This window comes from Lissotriton vulgaris, chromosome 7, assembly GCF_964263255.1.
Source record: "Lissotriton vulgaris chromosome 7, aLisVul1.2, whole genome shotgun sequence".
Classification (NCBI taxonomy): domain Eukaryota; kingdom Metazoa; phylum Chordata; class Amphibia; order Caudata; family Salamandridae; genus Lissotriton; species Lissotriton vulgaris.
Genome location: NC_141695.1, coordinates 83571000 through 83595044, shown reverse-complemented (window position 1 = coordinate 83595044; position 24045 = coordinate 83571000). Strand labels below are relative to the sequence as shown.

Below are 24045 nucleotides of genomic sequence, written 5' to 3'. Positions count from 1 at the left end.
TATGTATCCTATCCTATTTCCATTTGTGTATTTGTAATATGTATTTTATGTGGCCCTCTTTTGAGAGCCAAAACATAATAAATAAAATGTATCCTTGGCTGGTATAATTAAAGTTTGAGCTTTGAGATCTGCTCACATGATGAGGATACTCAGCTCATTATCTCCATAGGGGAGAGACACATGGAGACGCGAGAGAACCTCTTTGGATGTTTGTCAGAAGTATGGATGCAAGTGGAGTGTCAAGCTTCACTCAGAAAAGACAGAGCTCTAACTTTTTGGCAGAGCTAGCAGGATAGGGAATGATTTGTGGTGGCCAACATCCCTGGGCACGGTACCAGAACCAAGGAGAACAGCAAAGAATCTGGAATGCCGCGTAGAGGATTCCCTTCCCTTGCAACTCCAGGTAAATACCTAAGATCTGTCGCTGGATTCCAGTGGAATATCAAAATACAGTAATCCAGGCACTGATTATGAGCAGCCTGGATTATGGCAATGCTCTATATTTAGGAATGGCTGTTTTTCTATTTATCCATCTGTAGTCCAACCAAAATGCAGCATCCAGACTCATCTGTAACAGTGGCCGAAACATTTCAGCTTCTTGCTGACTAAAATCAATTCATTGGCTGCCTGTACATAAGAGAGGAAAGTTAAAGCTGTTGTGTCATGGCACAAAGTTTGTATGACAATGGACTTGCTATTCTGAGTAGTTGAGTGGCTTTCTACAAGATGTTACAAGCTCTTCAAAAAGCTCATTTATCTTTGGTCAGCGGTAAATGCATCAGGACAAACAGAATGGGTGGCCGCTCTTTCGCCCATTTGGCTGCCGTGAACTGGAATTCACAGTCTGTTGATCTTCCTCTGACTAAGACCATGCTAGCTTACAGAATAGATTGAAGAACGGGCTATTTCCCATATAATTGAGTGTGAGGCAGGTTGGAAGGTAGTGGGCGTTCCAACACTGTGATACCCTTTGGGGATGAATGTGGCGCTCTAAAAATACTTTAAATAAATAAATAGAAATGCCCAGCCCCCATTGGGAGGAGTGGAGACTTATAAATCTATTCATAGGTACAAATCTACTCAGAAATTGTCAATAGCAAAAAGTGTACAGATACATCTATTTATAGAAGCAAATGTATAAATGAATACATGCCCATGTGTCTATATACCTTCGTGACTAGTCAATTTACAGCTGACAAACTTACACAGTTGATGCAGCTGAGAAACAGTAAAAAAAGGACTTTGCCCCATGATAATTCTTTTACTACTATCCCAAATAACCTATTAGACAGGAAAGGGGGGTTATGCAGAAACTTGAAAAGCTCCAAAATTGTAGGAACGTTTCGCCTAAGTGATTATTAGTCCAATTGTTTCCATTGCACAGTCATGTGACAAACCATTGTTTTCCCTTGTTTATCTTCCGGGAGCGGGTGATTAATACCAGGCACACCTGTCACGGTCCTCAGAGCTGCAGTGAGGTCAGGTGCCTCTTGTTTCATACTGGCACACCTCCCCCTCCCCCCCGGAGACCATGAGCCCCCGAGCACTCTCACTCCTTTGCTTGGTGCCCCTGGTCCTGGTGAAACAAAATATTTAAGGGAGGTCTCAGGGATATTTTACAGACCTGCAAGGTGTATTTCCCCTCAGAAAGTATAAATACCACACAAAGCCTCGGGTCTAAAAAAGAAGATGAAAAATTAGAAAGGCAGGGGTAAACATGTTTCAAAAGTTAAGACAACAGCTTCCTCTATTAGAGAAGAGTACCTCTTTTGCCAGAACCCATCATTCACAAGTTGTGATATCTCATCATTTGGGTCGGGCCTCCTCTATGAGGTTTTCTCTGACCCTGGACACCGAGGGGAGAGTTGTCTTGCAGTTGGACTTCAACAACCACACATCAGTTTTAATAAAAATCTCAATTTTTAAGATTAATAGAGAAGAATACCTTGCAAAAATGTACAACTCCTCTGCAATCATGTGTATTTTGCAATGGAATACCATTTTCCTGCAATACGGACGTATATTTTAAGGGATTGTCATCTGATTTGTGTGCTCAATTTAAGGTAAGTAAATGTAAAATTATTTTTCAATTCCAGTTTAAAAATTTGGTGATTTCTCATTGTCGATAAGGCCACCTTGTTGGCAGTGCTGGATAGCCCTGGATCTAAAGTTTTCCGGAGGAATAGCGCGGTTCTGATCATGTTGGATCTATCCTCAGCCTTCAACAAGGTTCGTCACAACCCACTAATTGATTGCATGAGACTGGCCTGTACGTGAAAGCCTTGCAATGTGTTTTTTTTTTTTAATAAAATGATTCAGTCAGTTCAAATGGGGAATTTTAGATCCTCTTCCTATACATCTAAATGTGGGGATCCACAGGGTTCCTCTTGCAGTCCTACATTATTTCATGTATATGTCTCCTCCTTGGCTGGTATCAATAAAGTTTGGACTTTGAGGTCTGCTCCTATGGTGAGGATACTCAGCTCATTATCTCCATAGGGGAGAGACACATGGAGACCCGAGAGAACCTCTTTGGATGTTTGTCTGAAGTAAGGATGCAAGCGCAATTTCAAGCTTAACTCAGAAAAGTCATAGCTCTTACTTTTTGGAACAGCTCGCTGGATATGGGATGATTTGGGGTGGCCAACATCCCTGGGCACTGTACCAGAACCAAGGAGAGCAGCAAAGAATCTGGAATGCCGCGTAGATGATTCCCTTCCCTTTCCAAACCAGGTAAATACATACGATCTGTGGAATAGCGAAATACAGTAATACAGGCATTAATTATGGGCAGCCTAAAGTACAGCAATGCTCTATATTTGGAAATGGTTGATTTTTAATTCATCAGTGAGTAGTCCATCAAAAATTCTGCAGCCAGGCTCACCTGTAACAGTGCCTGAATCGGCTCAGCTTCGTTTTGACTAAAATCAATTCATTGGCTGCCTGTACATATCAGAGCAAAATTAAAGCTGTTGTGTCATGTCACAAAGTTTGTATGACACTGGACCGGCTATTCTGAGTAGTTGAGTGGCATTCTACAAGACGTCACGAGCTCGTCGCAAAGCTCATTTAGTGTTCGTCAACACTAAACGCATCAGGAAAACCAGAATGGGAGGCGTGGAGACTTATAAATCTATACATAGGTGCAAATTGTCAATAGCAATAATTGTTGAGATACATCCAGGTGTAGAAGCAAATATGTAAGTGAATACATGTCATGTGAATAGACACCTTTGTGACTAGGCAATTTACTGCTGGCAAACGTACATTCTTGATGCATCTGAGAAACAATAAAAAAAAGCTTTACTACTATTCCAAATAGCCTATTAGACAGGAAAGGGGGGGACGTTTATTCTAGAAACTTGAAAAGAGCCAAAATTCTAGGAACGTTTCGCCCTAGTGATTATTAGTCCAAGCGTTTCCATTGCACAGTCATGTGACAAACCATTGTTTTCCCTTGTTTATCTTCCGGGAGCGGGTGATAAATACCAGGTGTACAAGCCTTAGTCTTCAGAGCAGCAGTGAGGATTGGTGCCTGTTGTTTGATACTGAAGGCCCCCCAGAGACCATGAGCCCCCGCGCACTCTTACTCCTCTCCTTGGTGCCCCTGGTCCTGGGCCAGCTGCCTGACCTGAGGTTTTCTCTGACCCTGGACACCGAGGGGAAAGTTGTCCTGCGGTGGGACTTCAACAAGACCACCGAGGAGATCACCTTTGAACTTCAAGTGGAGACCACTGGGTGGATCGGATTTGGCTTGAGCCCCAGCGGGGGGATGGCGGGGGCAGACATCGTGATTGGTGGAGTGTCACCAGCACCAAATCAAACAACCTATTTTGCAGTAAGTGCTCTAAATATTCCAGGGGGATCTAGGTTATTTAAAGTGTGGATTTGTAGCAGGAAATGTTCATATGAAACTGAAGTGGACCATCCGCTTACAAAATGTGTGCTCCTGGGCAGAGGTCAGCCCTTTACAGACAGTGCAGAGTATGAAGAAGAGGAGCAGGTGGAGGGGAGGGATGAAGCAGCTACGAGGTCATGGGGGGCGCGAGTAGCAGAAGGGGGCAAATGGTGGTGAGAGGTGGCACCAATCCAAATTCTAGTTGTCCTTTTTAAGGAAAGATGGAAAAAGATTGAGTGAATTAATTTCCCATTCTTCCAATTTACAACCATGTTCAAAATATAGGTGGTTTCCAGGGAGAGCAAAAGGATATGCACTGTGTCAAATATGACACAGACTGAATGTACATAATGTTTTTCTCGCTGTTAAGATGAAACTATATCTTAGGGAAACGTTTATTCTAGTTTATTTACATATGTAGAAAAGTTGTTCACATTCTAGGTCTATTTATATTTAAAAATATATGTTAATGGATTCGAATTTCCTTTTAAAATCTCCATAAATAAAGGCCCATATTACTAACACATTGCAGTGGGTTTCAGTCCCAACAGTGATTCAAATCCAGGGCAAAGTGTTGTGGTGGATTTACTTTCTAACTCAAATCACATTTTGGTTTGGAAAGTTGCAAAAATTAGGGCATAATAGTGCGCAGTAGTTGTGTGCGCTATATAGCGCTACTTTGAGTCCAAGACACCTACAATGGGTGGAACAATGGGCAATTCCATTCAACCACACATCAATTTTAATAAAAATCTCAATTTTTAAGATTAATAGAGAAGAATACCTTGCAAAAATGTACAACTCTTCGAGTATCATGTGTATTTTGCAATAGAATAACATTTTCTGCAATACGGACATATATTTTAAGGGATTGTCATCTGATTTGAGTGCTCAATTTAAGGCGAATAAATATGAAATTATGTTTCAATTCCAGTTTAAAAATTTGGTGATTTCTCATTGTCAATCAGGTCAACTAAAATCTAGTGCAATGTAACATGAGAAGTAACATAGGAGTACATTTCTGTGTATTTCCTTGTACATGACAAAATTTGCGATAGGCAATTCGTGATTTTAGCATACTCTAATTTTTAAGTCTAGTGGCAGAACACATGCAGGGGCAGATTTACAAGAAAGTGATTCATCTATAGAGATGCGTAATTTTCCTTGTGCCACCCTAAAAAATGCTTGTGCCACCATGGATGCTCTGTATTTACAATACATGAAACACAACAAGGGCACCCAATCGAGTCACACAGGACCTTGGGGAACATATGAGTGAAAGCAACAGTGGTCCTATGCAAGGAAAGAATGTAATCAAGGGATAAATATAGACACAATGGAAACTATATTGTATATTGACTTGCCCAGCCGGGCAGAGGTCTAATATTTAATTTTTAACACAATTTTTAGAAAAATACCTTCAACAATTTCTTGGAGATGGGCACAAGCCTGTGCCCAAACGTTTACAAATTGTCATGGTTAGCAGAGTGGATAGAGAGTAGAAAAAGAATTTTAGCAAAAGCTATTATATTCTGTGCTTATAGCAATAACAGAATCCACATTCACACCATTACTTGAGTTATAGTGATCAATGCACAACACAGTATATGGTGTAGTAATTGTCCACGGCGTTTCGATCCCATTAGAGGGTTACAGGGATCATCATTAGGACTGAATAGAGCTTAATGATTCCTAGCCATGATAGCCTAAAGGAAAAGGGAGAAAAATAAAGAGGTTTGTCCAAGGGAGGACGCATATTAGAGATTGCTACAAGCTTACATTTGTCCATGATCTTGATACAAGACATGAGTGACATTCAGTGTCGCCTTAAGGGCCTATGTCAAGGAATAGTGCACAAGGAGTGAAGTGAAGTTTAAAAATTAAGAGATTTAAGAGTTTAAAAACTACTGTGGTGACAAAAGCATTTGTTTATGGCAGCTGCATTCATGCAGTACCCGCGTTTTCCATACCGATGTTAAGGGGCCAGGTATAGTCAATGATGAACTTCATAATGCCCTGTGCCCTGTGGGCGTGCAAACATACGATAGTTACAAGATATTGCGGCGATTGTGAATGACTCGGTTAGCGATACTACATTGGTGGTAAAAGGTTACCCGTGATGGAACAGAGTGTTCTATATCAGTGGTTCCCAAACTTCAGGTGTGTTTATTTTTTTCAAATTACTGTTTTAATGTTTGAAATGTAAATCCTACAGATTGATTGGGGGTCCCCGGATTTCAGTGGTGACTCAATGGGGGTCCTCAGAAGTCAAAAGTTTGGGAACCACTGATATAGAACACTCTGTTCCATCACGGGTAAGTACCCGCTTTTAACAAGTGTTTCAGCCCTTTCCTTCTCACTTTACCTGACTGCTCACAGACCTCTCGGTCTCTTGTAGGTCACGACTGCATTCCTTACCCTGTACCGGCCGGCACCAACTGCGTGCGTCTTACCCATCGCGGTAAGTCTAGAGTTTGCGCGGCATGTCTTCACGGGCTCTCTAGGCACTCTCAAATACCTTGACGCACTGATTTTATCACTCTTCACTTATCACCACCAGCCGCACATGTCGCATCACGACCCTTTTTACCACCGCCAATCGCCCACGTTTCATCATAAACCTTTTACCATCAATGTAGTATCGCTAACAGGGTCATTCACAATCACCGCAATATCTTGTAACTATCGTATGTTTGCACGCCCACAGGGCACAGGGCATTATGAAGTTCATCATGACTATACCTGGAACCTTAACATCGGTATGGAAAACGTGGGTACTGCATGAATGCTGCTGCCATAAACAAATGCTTTTGTCACCACGATAGTTTTTAAACTCTTAAATCTCTTAATTTTTAAACTTCACTTCATTCCTTGTGCACGATTCCTTGACATAGGCCCTTAAGGCGACACTGAATGTCACTCATGTCTTGTATTAAGATCATGGACAAATGTAAGCTTGTAGCGATCTCTAATATGCATCCTCCCTTGGACACACCTCTTTATTTTTCTTCCTTTTCCTTTAGGCTATCATGGATAGGAATAATTAGGCTCTATTCAATCCTGATGATGATCCCTGTAACCCTCTAATGGGATCGAAACGCCGTCGACAATTACTACACCATATACTGTGTTGTGTATTGATCACTATAACTCAAGTAATGGTGTGAATGTGAATTCTGTTATTGCTATATGCACAGAATATAATAGCTTTTGCCTAAAATCCTTTTTCTAATCTCTATCCACTCTGCTAACCATGACAATTTGTAAACATTTGGACACAGGCTTGTGCCCATCTCCAAGAAATTGTTGAAGGTATTTTTCTAAAAATTGTGTTAAAATTAAATATCAGACCTCTGCCCGGCTGGGCAAGTCAATATACAATATAGTTTCCATTGTGTCTATATTTATCCCATGAGTACATTCCTTTCTTGCATAGGACCACTGTTGCTTTCACTCGTATTTACAATACGGCACACCATAGAGGAAGGATTGACGGATCCATCAGAAGTTCTGATGCTTCTGTTGGGGCAAACGTCACGCATTGCTGGAGTCCTGTCGCAAGCACGAGGCAACTCCCGCAATGCATTTTGTGGCCTATTCCCACTACAGTGCGTCATTCCTTACGCCTGCTTCAAGCAGGCGTAAGGTTTTTTTGCAGTGGCGTCCTAAAAGTGACGCCGTGAAATCTTGTAGATTTCACTGCGTCACTTTTACGAGGCTTTCCTGCGTAGGAACGCCCCCTGCATAAATTATACCTGTTGCAGGTATAATGTGACACATGGCTTTACAAGGTGACACATCTCCCTGGAAACAAAAAAAACATTGGTAATAGTCTGAGGCCTCTTTGTGAAGATGGATGTAGATAACATAGCCAATTAGTCAGACAACCAGGCATTTACAGTGATAGTTCAGTCGAGCAATGCAACTGTCTTGAAAAAAAAGCTATGTCTAATGTCTTTCAATCACCAGATTGCAGTCCTACAGAGGTGTGCTTAAAAAGATCCTACCTGAGTAATCGGTGCTGCTCTGGGCATACCGGCAGGTTTTATCCTGATTGTGTCTGGTTTATTTTCAGGACCACAAACCATGCCTTGAGTTTACTTTTACAGGAAATAAACATATCTTCAGTAGCACACTGTGATCTTGGACTACTTCATCATTATCCCTTATCGGAAAGCAATAAGTCATGGAGTGCGTCTGTGTCCCTAGGCTTACAATCTTGCTGTGTGGTTGACTTTGCAGTTGACAAAACTATTTATATTCCTCCATGGCAAATTGCATTTGTTCATTTATGTCTGTGAAATTATAAAAACCATATTTTCTTTCACAATTTTAATTGAATTATACATGCGTAACTATTCGACAAAAGCAATTATTTTGTAGAGTTTTATACAGTGCAAACTTAACCCGAATAGGGTATCAGCGCATTTTACATAGCACCAGTAGCATTACATTAGGACACATTCATTTTTGTTAGGCACGGGGAGAATAAGTAATTTGCCCAGAATCACAGGATGTTCAGCATCAGTGCCGAGACTCCAGTTCCCTAGGTTCGAACGTCGACTGCCCTAGCTGTTAGGCAAACTCGTCCTGAGAATTAAATAGCAGAAACCTATGGCTGAGATACCCGCCACCCCCTCTCAACACAATCCCAAAAAGGAAGGGAAACCGGAAACAGTTCTTAAAGTTTTTGGATGTGGGATGGAGTGACCATCCCGGCCGTATTTATTAAAACAAAAATTAAAACATTAAACGTTTTCATGTTATGTACAATTTCATTATCACATTACGATGTTTGGCTAACCTTAACATGATCTCTAATACAGAGGTTCTCCTAGCCGAACTAGCATCCTACAAAAACATTCTCTAAGAACACTGAAATTGTACATCCTAACGTTTAAGGGCCAACGGCAAGGTCATAACCGGTGTCAAGATCCCTAACCAGACTTACCCCTCCCACTTAGGAGGGGCGATGGCACAGGGGCTTACCCAAGTGCAACTACCAACAATTTCCCTTGACTTGACGGGGGCCCCTTAAGACTCAACGCCATTTAAAGGTCGTTCGAACACTTGTGTGTGGTATCTAGAAGGTATCGTTGACCTCTCCCCACCCCACACAACTTACCGCATCTGCCGTCGCAGATGACACTGGCCCCGGGAAATTCCCCAGGAGGGGGCTGTAACCCCTCCTACAAAGGAAGGGGCCTTGACCGCCTTTCCTTTCCTTCCGGCGACCCGCCCTTAGACGGGACCGCCTCCCACTGAGGGGCCAATGGCCACCTCTCCCGAGCGCTCCCATCCGTGTTGGGTGACGCCCACTCATAGGGATCTACCAATTAGTGCTCACCGATCATGACCTTACCGCCTACCAAAAAATAAATACGACAATTCTTAAACCTATGAAAACATTGGTCGCTACGACCGAAATAACATGCTAGAAATGCAACACTACATCAAACATTTTAATCGTAACAACCTAAACGATATACCATCCTTTATTATGATTAACCACAAACTGATACTGTTATAGCCTGCGAACGAAATGGTAAAAACAAACTCATCAATTCACTTTATTGCACAACAACTTTGCTGTCCTCAGGGGCTGGTGGGTGGGTCAAAATTGGCTCTTCGTTCCGTCCCGAGCTCACGTGTAGCGAGGAGGTGCAGCTTCGGAGCACAAGAACAAGAGGACGTCTTCTGGTCTTGCGCCTTCTTTTATCCGTCTTCAGGGCGGGCGAAAACCCGCCCCTGCCCGCCCCGAGGGCGTGGCTGGCTGCGTCGGTGTCTAGGCCAGCCCACTCTAGGGCGGGAAAAAGCGCGCCCCGGCTACGCCGCTTCGGGCATACCAGCCGTGACGCGCCTCCCGCCCCAAAATGGCTTCCCGGGGGGATCGAGGCACTCATCCATACGTTCGGGGGGACCGAGTGGTCGCCCCTTTCCATATGGCTGAGATACCCGCCACCCCCTCTCAACACAATCCCAAAAAGGAAGGGAAACCGGAAACAGTTCTTAAAGTTTTTGGATGTGGGATGGAGTGACCATCCCGGCCGTATTTATTAAAACAAAAATTAAAACATTAAACGTTTTCATGTTATGTACAATTTCATTATCACATTACGATGTTTGGCTAACCTTAACATGATCTCTAATACAGAGGTTCTCCTAGCCGAACTAGCATCCTACAAAAACATTCTCTAAGAACACTGAAATTGTACATCCTAACGTTTAAGGGCCAACGGCAAGGTCATAACCGGTGTCAAGATCCCTAACCAGACTTACCCCTCCCACTTAGGAGGGGCGATGGCACAGGGGCTTACCCAAGTGCAACTACCAACAATTTCCCTTGACTTGACGGGGGCCCCTTAAGACTCGACGCCATTTAAAGGTCGTTCGAACACTTGTGTGTGGTATCTAGAAGGTATCGTTGACCTCTCCCCACCCCACACAACTTACCGCATCTGCCGTCGCAGATGACACTGGCCCCGGGAAATTCCCCAGGAGGGGGCTGTAACCCCTCCTACAAAGGAAGGGGCCTTGACCGCCTTTCCTTTCCTTCCGGCGACCCGCCCTTAGACGGGACCGCCTCCCACTGAGGGGCCAATGGCCACCTCTCCCGAGCGCTCCCATCCGTGTTGGGTGACGCCCACTCATAGGGATCTACCAATTAGTGCTCACCGATCATGACCTTACCGCCACAGGTCCGGATAGTTGACCGGCTATCCGGACCCCCCACAAAACTCCTACCTAAAGGTCATGTTTTAAAGATTTTAACCAGGCTAGGAAGTCTCCTATGAGTAACTCATTCCCTGCCCTCGACAAATGCACACCATCCCCCAGATACATGCTGTCATCTTTAATACAATTATGCGAGATTGAATGCAATGTCTTGGAACGGAACAACCTACTCACTTTGTTATTCAATTTTCTAACGGAGTGATTCAAAGCAGGGATCGAGATAGCCCCCCGCCACACTCTTCGTGGGATCACATGAGACCAGGCAATTAGGCACCCCGGAACTCTCCTTGCTAACCAACTTACCGTGGAAAGCATCGTCTCCAGGAGCAGTCGTCTACCGGTGGTGACCAAATCATTGCCCCCCAAATGTACTATGACTATGGACGGCGGTGACCTCATCCGCTCTAACAGGCCCTCAAAATATTCCTGAAACTGGTCAATACAGAGACCGCCCCTCCCGTAGAAGGACACTCTGTACCCGTATTCCCCAGCTACGTGAATCATGTCACCTGCTTTGAATACGTCTGCGGCCCGTCTCACGTATGAGTGGCCCACGACCCACACCTCCTTCTTCACAGCCGGTGACGTGCGACCGCTGGCCTGGTGTTGGGTCGACTGCTCAGTCTGCCCTGCCGCGTAGGCCTGCGCAACTGAAAACAAACAAAAGACAAGAGGCGTGAGTACATGAATACAGCATCACAACATGTGCAATCGCACGTACCTCTTATAACAATTGGAGGACCAGCGCCCCACACGTTTCACTTGTTCTACATTAAGACCCCTGGCTGTTGCTTCAGTGGCAGCCCCTATACGAAAGGAGTGGGTCCCAAATTCGCCCGGGTCCAAGCCCGCTGCGGCAATGGCCATTGCAAGCACCCGTTGAAACTGAAACCTCGTCAGCGGGGTGGCGTCTGCATGCCTCAACAATGTCCCCCCCCATGATGCCACTCTCCGTGCTAGGTAATCTTCTAAGCACTGTACCGGACACATGGATGACTCGGGGTTCCTGCGAATGATCGTAAAGTCCCCCCTCCCATCTTGGTCGGTCTTAGACCGGAGAAAGGAGACAATCATCGCGTCCCCCCTGACCTGAACATGTTCTCTGCACAGGCCCCCCGACACATCCCGTTTGTTCCTTGCAACCAGCTCACTAACTCTCATAGCCCCGTGAAACGCCAGCGTAAATGCAGAACGGAACAAACAGGTCTCAAAAGGGGACGAGCATGTGTTCGGGAGTGTGGCCAGTAACAGGGACAACCTGTCTAGACCTATCGGTCGCCTCACGTCTACTCTGCGACCCTCTAGGCGTTGCCACCCACGCAGCGCTTTCTGTACTGTAAACGACGCTGTTGGGTCCAAGATGCCATGAGCCCTGGCAACAAAGGAAATGGCGGCTCGATGCCTTTGGGCCGTAGCCACCGATTTCCCAGCCCTATGTAAAGACATAAGAAAGAGTACTACCCACTCTTCCTGACCCCAAAGACCCTCTCTCTCTGCCCCCAAAAAGGCTAAATAGGCCCGGAACGCCCCTTCATATGCCTTCCTTGTCCTGGGTGCTAGACTCTCTCCCACGAGGTGACGAAGTTCGGGGCACCGAGAGACCAGAGAGCTTCGGGGAAGGGTGCCGGCTCCGGGTCCGCTGAAGGGAGGAAACCCGAGAAAGCCTGCATGTGAAAACGAGACAGTGCGTCAGCGGCCTGATTCATTACTCCCGGGACATGTTTTGCTCTGAAAACCACATTCAGTTGCATACACAGTAGGACAATTTCTTTGAGCAGCCTCAAAATCAATTTACAATGGGCTGACTGACTGTTGATGCATTCTACTACGGTCATATTATCGGACCAAAAAACGACAGAATGATCTCTGAAACCTTCTGGCCAGGTTCTCAGGGCCACGAGAATGGGAAATAATTCAAGGAAAGCGATATTACTCGTTAGCCCCTTCTCGTGCCACCATAGGGGCCATCTTTGAGCAGACCAGTTCGTGCCGAAGATGGCGCCGAAACCTATGCTTCCTGCTGAATCCGTCCATAGCCCAAGCTCTTCCGAGGACACGGCTGGCTTGTTCCAAACGACTCGGCCATTGAAGTCCGCCAGGAATGCTAACCATATCCGCATGTCCTGGCGGACCTCAGCCGATAACCTCGTGCGATGATGACCCTCCTTCAGGCCAATCATCGCCTGGGCAATGGAGCGGGAAAAAGGGCGAGCCATTGGGATTACTCTTAAGGCAAAATTCAACTTCCCCACTAATTGTTGCAACTGATGCAGTGTGACCTTGGGCGTATTTAAACATATTCGGAGGGCTGACCTGAATTTCAACACTTTGCTGGCTGGTAAACGGAAACACCCCTCCCTTGAGTCCAACTCGACCCCCAAAAACTCGAGGCAAGTCGTGGGACCCATAGTTTTACCCGGTGCCAACGGCACGCCAAAATGACCCATCAACACACAGAATTCATCCAAGGCCTGGGCACACTCGGGGTTTCCGGCGGGGCCAAGGAACAAAAAGTCGTCAAGGTAGTGCATTACATTTCGAAAACCCGTCTTCTTAGTGAACACCCATTGCAGGAAAGTACTGAATTGCTCAAAATAAGCACATGATATAGAGCATCCCATTGGCATACACCTATCCATGTAAAACGATCCCTGAAACCCGAATCCCAAAAGACGCTGATCGTCTGGGTGTACCGGGAGCAACCGGAACGCTGACTCGATATCTGATTTCGCCATCAACGTCCCGGGCCCCAGGCGATTCAAAATGGCTACTGCCTCATCAAACGATGCGTATCGCACCGAACAAACTTCAGGATCAATTGCGCCATTTACCGAAAGGCCGTGTGGAGCAGACAGATTATGGATCAGACGAAACTCCCCTGGGTCCTTCTTGGGGACCACCCCTAACGGAGAACAAACAAAATCCGGAACCGGGGGTACACTAAACGGGCCGGCAACCCGTCCCCGGTTAACCTCTTTCTGAATTTTTTCCTGCACCACAGATGAATGTTGTAAGGCGGAAAGCTGATTCTTGCAAATCCCTACACCCTGAAAGTCCCCCACCGGGATGCGGAAACCATGTGTAAAACCGTTCCGCAGCACCCCGGCAGAGGCACGATCCGGGTAATCACTGAGCCAGGGGATCATTGCCAAGGTATCAATCGGGGTTGGTAAAGGCGCCCCTCGGACTACATTAGACCTGTTTGGCGCCTCCCTTACCCCCATTCTCACCCGTTCTGGCTCTGCACGATGACTCAGGATGGGATGACCCACACGTACCACATTCGTGTCTAAATTTACAGGACCCCGGAGGCCTGTTACATTTCCCTCCCCTGTTGAAGTTATAACAGATACCCTTTCTCCCGGTATTACCTGCGGGCCTCGACTGGTCGTCGGTGCTCGTACTCGGTCGAAAGGGCGACCCCACATTTTGGCGGGAGTGATCAACAACATTGCTCCCGACCAATGGCATTCTTAACATTCCCGATTCCTTCATTTTATCCCACGTTAAAGAATCGTAACAATCCCAGGTCAAACTCTTGTTATGTTCCTTTTCTTTCCTGAACAGATTATCATAACAAAACCAATGGTTACCTTGATACGCCGTCGAGTAACCCATAATCCGTGATTGATAAACGGGAAACTCAGGAAGCAACTCGGGCCTACGTTCCCCCAAAATCGATGTAAAAATACCCCAGGCATTGCCCCAGTTGCCAATGTTCTCATTTACCTTGAAGGCGGCCATTTTTGCGCGCCAAACACTCGGATGCATTAGGTCCTTCTGACTTTTTACATGCTCCACATCATAATGATCAACAAGCAAGGAAAATATATTCACGTATTCCCCTGCCCAGATCTTTTCCTTCATGGCTAAAGGCACATGTTGTCCCAATCTCTCTCTACGGGAGGGTGCTGACTCGTCCCGTGCAATCGGCAACGGCCGCTTACCTGAACCGGACGCAGCTTCTGCCGCTTGCGGCTTGTCTGTCCCTGCCAACGGTGCAGCCACTCTAGCTGCCTCCTTCTTCTCACGAAGCCCCTTTATTAGCGCCTGTGCTTCGGCAGCCGTGGCGCCATCACTGCTATCCCCCAACCAAGCTGCAAGCTGTGCTGCCAGCTCGGGGGGCATATCTTCCTTAGGTGTCGGGGTGATGACAACGGGGATTGGATTCCCTTCGATCGGTACCGGGGTCGGCGCCTCGAGCGGGGCAGAGGGAGCCGGGACATCTCCCCCGGCTGGAACCCTTCTCGGCCTCTTAGGTCTCCCTCCAGCCGGTGGTTGGCCCGATCCCTCCTCCCCATCTCGCTCCGCCAGCCGCCTCTTTATGTCGGACATATCCTTGAAGAGGGCCCGAACCATCTGCTCAGTCGACATTCTCTTTGCGCCTTTCTTGGGCATCTCTAAGACGAAGTATCTAGAAGACAAAGAAAAAGATTAAAACGCTCAAAATTGGCTCTTCGTTCCGTCCCGAGCTCACGTGTAGCGAGGAGGTGCAGCTTCGGAGCACAAGAACAAGAGGACGTCTTCTGGTCTTGCGCCTTCTTTTATCCGTCTTCAGGGCGGGCGAAAACCCGCCCCTGCCCGCCCCGAGGGCGTGGCTGGCTGCGTCGGTGTCTAGGCCAGCCCACTCTAGGGCGGGAAAAAGCGCGCCCCGGCTACGCCGCTTCGGGCATACCAGCCGTGACGCGCCTCCCGCCCCAAAATGGCTTCCCGGGGGGATCGAGGCACTCATCCATACGTTCGGGGGGACCGAGTGGTCGCCCCTTTCCAATCTTCTTGTTACTGAGGACGACCCTTCAGTAATGTTTTAGGTTAAGATATGGTTTGAACTAGTGTAAGTGCAAAGTTAACAACTGGAACCAAAGCACATTTAACAATAAATAATTTGTCGAGCAATTTGAGTTAAAGCCTGCATTCCAACATTAACCCTTTGGGTGCTCATGACGGAATGGTTCTGTCATGCGCACCAGTACTCCTCTGCTCATAACGGAACCAGACAGCAGAGAGATTTTCCAATTTTTTTTTGCCCAGGCCCATTTTTGGATTTCCTCGCAATGACGATTGTGCGCATGGCGCCCGATTGTCATTGCAACGAAAACTAAACTTAGTTTAATTTTCACAGTTTCGGTGCCTGTGGGGCTATCTCAGCCTCCAAGCACCGAAACAGATGGGAGAGGTATCCTTGGAAAGGGAAGAATCTACCCTTTCTAATAGTACCCTTCCCTAGTGGATCCCTGCTTGGGGATCCCCCCAGGAGGACGATCCCCAAGCAGGTATACACCCACTATTGGGCAGGGGAATTTGCTCCCCCCCAAACATTTTGGGCACAAACAGTCTTTCTGCCCCCCCCCGGGGAGCAGATGGGGCATTAGCCCCAAATCTGCCCCCGGGGGCGGCAAAAAGCACCCCAGACCAGGCATGTTGAATAGTACTCATGAAAGTTGCCTCCATTATCAAATGGGAAATACAAACTCCATTACTCAATTAGAAGCAAAGGGCAGATTCCGGGACACTATCCAGGCAAACACTTGCAGGCCGACCTTAACAAACTGTGGATAATATTTGTTGTGCTGTGCATATACCTTGTATTCTAATAAATACTACTTTTATCAAAAAGTGATTACTTGAATGGAAATCAGTTATTGGGGATACTTTCCCTACTTTGAGCCTTGTCTCTGTATATGCCTTGCACTTTTCTGAGAAGCCTTGGACTGATCGATGCAAACTACCATTAAGTGCCAAGCGCTGAATGGGTAGTACTTGGCATAGCTGGTCAGGACCATTAGTAGGGCAGGCTTGGAATAGCAGGAGTAAAGGGACACAATCCCCACAGTTGGACCCAGTAACTACAGATGTACCATTGCCCTCTGAAATGGATTCTGCCAGCCCCAGTGGTAACATAACCACCAACATGACAGAATGTGAATTTCCGCTGAAAAGTTACAAGGAGATTCTATTGTAGGAGTCCACCTTGTTGGCAGTGCTGGATAGCCCTAGATCTGAAGATTACCGGAGGAATTGCACGCTTCTGATCATGTTTGATCTATCCTCAGCCTTCAACACGGTTCCTCACAACCTACTGATCAATTGACTGCATGAGACTGGCCTGTACGTGAAAGCCTTGCAATACGTTTGGATCTTTTATAATAAAATAACTTAGTCAGTTCAAATTGGCAATTTTAGATCCTCTTGCTGTACATGTAAATGTGGCGATCCAGAGGGTTTCTCTTGCAGTCCTACATTATTTCATGTATATGTCTCCTCCTTGGCTGGTATCATTAAAGTTTGGGCTTTGAGATCTGGTCCTATGATGAGGATACTCAGCTCATTATCTCCATAGGGGAGAGACACATGGAGACCCACGAGAACCTCATTGGATGTTTGTATGAAGTAAGGATGCAAGCGCAGTTTCAAGCTTAACTAAGAAAAGTCAGAGCTCTTACTTTTTGGAGGAGCTCGCAGGGTATCGGATGATTTTTGGTGGCCAACATCCCTGGGCACTGTACCAGAACCAAAGAAAGCAGCAAAGAATCTGGTATGCCGCGTAGATGATTCCCTTCCCTTGCAAAACCAGGTAAATACATAAGATAATTCGCTGGATTATGAGCAGCCTGGATTATGACAATGCTTTATATTTGGGAATGGCTGATTTTCTTTTTATCCATCTGTAGTCCATCCAAAATGCAGCATCCAGACTCAGCTATAACTGTGCCTGAAACATCCTTGCTTCTTGGTGACTAAAATCAATTAATTGGCTGGCTCTACATAAAGAGAGCAAATTTAAAGCAGTTGTGTCATGTCACAAAGTTTGTATGACACTGGACCTGCTATTCTGACTAGTTGAGTGGCTTTCCTTAAGAAGTCACGAGCTCTTCGCAAAGCTCATTTAGCGTTCGTCAGCGCTAAATGTATTAGGAAAACCAGAATGGGAGGCCGCTCTTTTACCCATTTGGCTGCCGTGAACTGGAATTCACAGTCTGTTGATCTTCCTCTGACTGCAGACCATGCTAGCTTCCAGAATAGTTTGAAGACCGGGCTATTTCCCATATAATTGCGTTTGAGGCAGGTTGGAAGGTAGTGGGCGTTCCAACACCGTGATACCCTTTGGGGATGAATGTTGCACTCTACAAATACTTTAAATAAATAAATAGGAGTGCCCATCCCTGGCTGGAAGGAGTGGAGACTCATAAATCTACACATAGGTACAAATCTACTCAGAAATTGTCAATAGCAAAAAGTGTACAGATACATCTAGGTATAGAAGCAAAAATATAAGTGAATACATGCCCATGTGTGTATACACCTTTGTGACTAGTCAATTTACAGCTGACAAACTTACACAGTTAATGCAGCTGAGAAACAATAAAAAAGCCCTATGCCCCAGGATAAATCTTTTACCACTATTCCAAATAACCTATTAGACAGGAAAGGGGGGGCGTTTATTCAGAAACTTGAAAAGCTCCAAAATTGTAGGAACCTTTCGCCCGAGTGATTATTAGTCCAAGCGTTTCCATTGCACAGTCATGTGTCAAACCATTGTTTTCCCTTGTTTATCTTCCGGGAGTGGGTGATTAATACCAGGCGCACCTGTCCCGGTCCTCAGAACCGTAGTGAGCTCTGGTGGCTGTTGTTTGATACTGACGCCGTCCCACCCCCTGAGACCATGGGCCCCCGAGCACTCTTACTCCTCACCTTGGTGCCCCTGGTCCTGGGCCAGCTGCCTGCCCTGAGGTTTTCTCTGACCCTGGACACCGAGGGGAGAGTTGTCATTTGGTGGGACTTCAACTAGACCACCGAGGAGATCACCTTTGAACTTCAAGTGGAGACCACTGGGTGGATCGGATTCGGACTGAGCCCCAGCGGGGGCATGGCGGGGGCAGACATTGTGATTGGTGGAGTGTCAACAGCACCAAACCCATCCACATATTTTGCAGTAAGTGCTCCAAAGTTTCCCGGGGGATCCAGGTTATTTAAAGTGTGGTTTTGTGGCATCAAATGTTCATAATAAACTGAAGTTGACCATCCGCTTACAAAATGTGTACTCCTGGGCAGAGGACAGCCCTTTACAGACAGTGCAGAGTATAAAGAAGAGAAGCAGTTGAAAGGGAGGGATCAAGGAGCTACGAGGCCATTGGGGGCACAGGTGGCAGAAGGGGGCACATGGTGGTGAGAGGAGGCACCAATCCAAATTCTAGTTGTCCTTGTTAAGGAAAGATGAAAAAAGATGGAGTGAATTCGTTTTCCATTCTTCCAATTTAGAACCATTTTCAAAATATAGGTGGTTTCCAGGGAGAGCAAATGGATATACACTTGGTCAAATATGACACAGACTGAATTCACATAATTTTTGCATTTCTCTCAAGATGAAACTATATCTGAAACAAAAGTTTATTCCATTTTCAATACATATGTAGAAAAGTCGTTCACATTCTTGGTCTATTTTTATAGAAAAAAATATTTTAAAAGATTAACATTTTCTTTTAAAATCTCCATAAATAACGGCAAATATTTATTAACACATTGCAGTGAGTTTGGGTCACAACAGTGATTCAAATCCAGGACAAAGTGTTGTGGAGGATTTACTTTCTAACTCAATACACAATTTACTTTGGAAAGTTGCAAAAATTAGGGCACAGTAGTGCACAGTAGTATTGTGCGCTATATAGCGCTACTTTGAGTCCAGAAGACCTACAATGGGTGGAACATGGGCATTTCCGTACAAACACACATCAGGTTTAATAAAAATCTCTTAATATTAATAGAGAGGAATACCTTGCAGAAATTTACAACTCCTCGGGGCTCATGTGTTTTTTGCAATAGAAGAACATTTTCTGCAGTTCTGACATATATTTTAAGGGATTGTTATCATATTTGTGTGCTCAATTTAAGGTGAATAATTTTGAAATTATGTTTCAAATCCAGTTAAAAAATCTGGTGATTTCACATTGTCGACATGGGAAGTAAGATTGGAGTATATTTCTGTTTATTTCCTTGTACATGTAAAAATTTGCTATAGGCAATTTGTGATTTCAACATACTCTATTTCTTAGGTCTAGTAGCAGTGCGCATGCAGTGTCTGGAAGACCTGCTGTAATCATTATACGCAGTATAATTCCTCCTGCTGCTTGTAATTGGTTCACTCCTCCATCGCTTTTATTTCCTGGATCCTTATTGGTTGGTGCTCCCCATACATCACTACCGGTAATAGGTGAAGAACATCAGCCAACTACAGTTTTCTATGTGTTATGCCTTCCTTTGGGGACTACTTGTTTGTTTACTTTATTTACTGTTAGTGTTACTGTGAGTCTGTTCATAGTACCTTGCCCTTCAGCATGGTGCCCGCTTTATGGGCCTCCAAGAGCATAACTAATATGTTATGTTATATAATGATTTATAACGCGATCCGTTTGTCAAGACTGTCCTGGCGCGGGGAAGAAACTGAATCAGAGTGATCAGGGGAACAGCTATTCATGATGTGTAAAAAGGTGAGTTTTTAACAGTTTTTTAAAATTAATCAGGTTGGGAGAATGTCTTAGAGCATCAGGAAGGGCGTTTAAGCATGGGCGGAAAATCCGTTTCGCTCGCGGATTTTGCGGATTTTCGGTAAATTCGCAATCCGCGAGATTCGCGAATCTCCTGCAAAATCCGCAAATCCGCGAGCAGCGGATTTTATGGCTTGCTCGCACTGTTCGCGTGAGTTCGCGGCTTCCCAGTACAACTTCGCGCCCCGCGAATAAGCGCAAAATTGCAGAAATACGATCTTAGCAAAACTGAAACTTCTTACCAGGTTCAAAAGTTCAGGCTCATCATTAGTAGCCATTTCCTGTAGTGCTTCCTGAGGGGCCCCTCCAGAGTTCAGTTGCCAGTTGCAACTATTATGTGACCCTGCTCTGAACCTCAGAATAGTTACACATATGCCACAAAGGTCCTGAATTACAGCTAAGGGAGACAAGCAGGAGCCAGGCTGGAAGTTCAAATCCATTAATCAGCCCCTAACTCATTATTGTCAGTTGGGGCAGGGCAGGTGTTGTAACTAATTTTGCAACAATGAAAGCACTTAGCAAGTGCAAAAGATCACTAATCAGGAAGCACTAAGGAAGCAGGTGCCAGCTAAAAAAATATTCTGTGACACATTAATCAGCCCCAAATTAATTCAGGTCACTTGAGGCAGGGAAGGTGTGCTTGCTTTGCCACAATAATGTACACTGACTGGACAACCAGAGGGTGCTGTGATGAAACAGAGGGTGGCATGGGTGGGCCAGAGGGTGGCATGAGTAGTCAAAGAGTGGCAGTGGTGACAGAGAGTGGCAGTGAGGAAGAAGAGTGTCCCAAACAGGCTGGACAAGTAGAAACAACAAGTTCGCGAAACTTGCGACCCGACAGGTAAGTTCGCGTTTGCGAAATTGTACAAAACCCTCGCGAAGTGGCAGAAACCCGTGCGAACACACAAAAAAAATCCGCAAATTCGCGAGAATTCGTGGATTTTGCGAATTGCAAGTTCGCAAATCCGCAAAATTCGCGAACGCGAGATTCGCTAAATTCGCCCATGCTTAAGGGCGTTCCACATCTGAGCTCCCCTTACTGTCAGAGATTGCCCCCCTAGGTGAACTCTCTTAAATCTAGGGACGACCACCTGCTTTCGGGAGGCAGATCGCAACTGACGGGTCGGTATGTAGAAGGCAAATCTTTTTTAAAGGTAGTGTGGGCATGGTCCATGTAGAGCTTTAAAAACGAGTACCAGAGCCTTGAAGCGCACTCTTTGGGCCACTGGGAGCCAGTGAAGCTCCCTCAATTGCTTATGAAAGCTGAGCCTCCGTGGGATGTTATAGAGGAGTCTCACCGTCGCATTCTGGACTACCTGTAGCTTTGCAATCAGAAAGTCAGGTGCCCCGATGTAAAGGGCATTCGAGTAGTCCAGGCGGAAGAGCACCAGTGCTCTGGCTACCGTTTCTTTGGCCTCTTGGGGGAGAAGGGGAAAGAATCTTCGAAGGGTGGTCAGAGTACCAAAGCAAGTCCCAGCCAGTCTAGAAAATCTGGTCACGGAAACACAGGTCGGCTCCAAACCAGACTCCAAGGTTCTTAGCTATCCCACCCTCTCCCTTAGGGCAAGGTAATTCACTAGGCCAAATGGACTCCCTAAAGTCAGTTGGAAATTGGCCGAAGAGCAAGATTTCCGATTTGTCCTCATTGCATTTGAGGCATGCTCTTGCTAGCCAAGCAAATACAGAGGATAGGCATTGGCGAGCTCCTGAAGTGCAGATATTCTCCTTATTCCAGGTAAAGAGAAGTTGGGTGTCGTCGGCGTATGCCATTATCTTTGCACCCAAGTTCTCTGCCAGCAGAATCAAAGGTGTTAAATAAACATTAAATAAAAGGGGACTCAAGGTCGACCCTTGTGGTACTCCAGTCTCTACCCTGCAGTTAGAAGAATAAAAGGGAGGTAACCAGATTTGTTGGGACCGGTCAGACAGGAAAGACCTGATCCACCCAAGGACCATGCCCGAGATGCCAATATCCTCCAGCCTAGACAGAATCTGGAGGTGGGGCACCGTATCGAACGCGGCAGAGAGGTCCAATAAAATTAGGGCCGCTCTGCCGCCTCCATCCAGGCATTCCCTGATGGCCTCTGCCATCTCCACAAGTGCAGTCTCGGTGCTAAAAGAGGTATGGAACCCTGATTGGGTCGGGTGAAGTGCCCCAGAGGATTCCACGAACCTCTCCAACTGCCGAAATGCGGCCTTCTCGCATACTTTGGCGAGGGCTGGGAGAAGGGATATGGGCCGGTAGTTAGATGTAATCAGTGGATCTGCAGTGGGTTTTTTAATCAGAGGGAGGAGTTTAGCTTGTTTCCACTGGGAAGGCACCATTCCTGAAGCTAGTGACTCATTGACCAGAGCAGTGGCCATAGGGGTAATTACTTCGGCCACTCCACTCAGAACCCTCGCAGGGCATGGATCTGCTGGGGACCCCAACTTCAGAGCTTTTAGTATGGTCATCACATCCATCTCTTCAACATGAGTAAATGTAGACATCTCAGTTTTACCCTTTGTTACTTGGCATAGTGAAGGTGAAGGAAGTCGATCGGTTAGACTTGGATCAGTTTGCAGAGAGGGTGGCTGATCGAAGGATTTAAAACTATCTTGAATTTGTTTTATTTTATCAATAAAAAAGGTGGATAGTTGCTCACACCAATCTGTGGAGATCGGGGCTGACATCTTCTCTTAATAGATAAAAGGATCAAGCGAAACCGCTTGCCCTCTGCGCACAGTTGCTAGTTGCTAGTCCAAATTGGAAATTAAACAAATCATCCAATATGCATTTAGATATAGAAGACACAACTACAATTTTAGATTAAATCAAAACGTATTTTTTTTACTGTCTTCAACACATTATTCTAAATCATAATGTTCATGATTCTGAAATTCTTACGTTTCTAACTTCGGTCCGTTATCATTCCGTGGAAACGGGAGAGTGAAGACGATCGGGAGAGTTAATTCATTTCGCCACATCTTCGAGATAGCAGACTGAAACTTTGATTCTTGGGCCAAACTGGGTAGAAGACAAGAATGGTTTTCCTATGATAATGGACCGAAGTTAGAAACGTAAGTTATATTTCACCATATTGTGCCCCAAAGGTGAGGGGAAGGATAAGGAATGTATTTCAGCATTACGAACCTTCAGTATATCGTTTCAACAGTTCGAGGCGTCAGCCCCTTGTGTCTCGAGGGAAAGATTTGTAACGTGCTCCCGTTTCTCCTAGCCATCGTTCATCATTAATTTCAACACATCACAGCGTCAAGCTCTTTCATACCTGGAAGTTGTTGCAATTGCATTTTGGCTTCCTGCCAACGTCCACACTAACAAAAGTATCGCCCCTGACGAAGGGCCACATGGCCCGAAATGCATTGGGCATGGGCAATCTGTGAGATTAAATAAGATTCTTGATGTGATACAAATATTAGAACCCTTAAAATAATGAACTCATGATAGAATTTCAGAATCATGAACATTATGATTTAGAATAATGTGTTTTGATTGAATCTAATATTGTAGTTGTGTCTTCTATATCTAAATGCATATTGGATGATTTGTTTAATTTCCAATTTGGACTAGCAACTGTGCGCAGAGGGCAAGCGGTTTCGCTTGATCTTATTATCTATTAAGTAACTGGCGCACACGGACATTGCGTCTACCTCTGCAGCACACGTAGTATATCATACAAACAATTTTTCATTGAATATTGTTGATCTAAGGAGTGCCTCTCCCATCACTAACTTTTGATTTTCTGCCATCTTCTCTGCCATCGGGGCTGTGAAGCTTTTTACAATGGAGAAAATTTCTCGGCTGTTGTTCTTAGCTTTAAGAATTCTAGCTGCGTAGAATTCCCCCTTGGCCGTCTTAATCGCCGCATA

The 24045-nt window shown here is 45.6% G+C and overlaps 1 protein-coding gene across 1 annotated transcript in view; it reads left to right on the top strand.

Moving 5' to 3' along the window:
* The first annotated feature begins 3531 nt into the window (after positions 1 to 3531).
* The window catches only part of LOC147700838 (DBH-like monooxygenase protein 2), a 187402-nt gene continuing 166888 nt past the window's right edge, over positions 3532 to 24045 (top strand). The window contains exon 1 of the mRNA XM_086928507.1: positions 3532 to 3838. Coding sequence (XP_086784633.1) covers positions 3569 to 3838 — 270 coding nt within the window. The 5' untranslated portion in view covers positions 3532 to 3568. The remainder of the gene's footprint in view (positions 3839 to 24045) is intronic.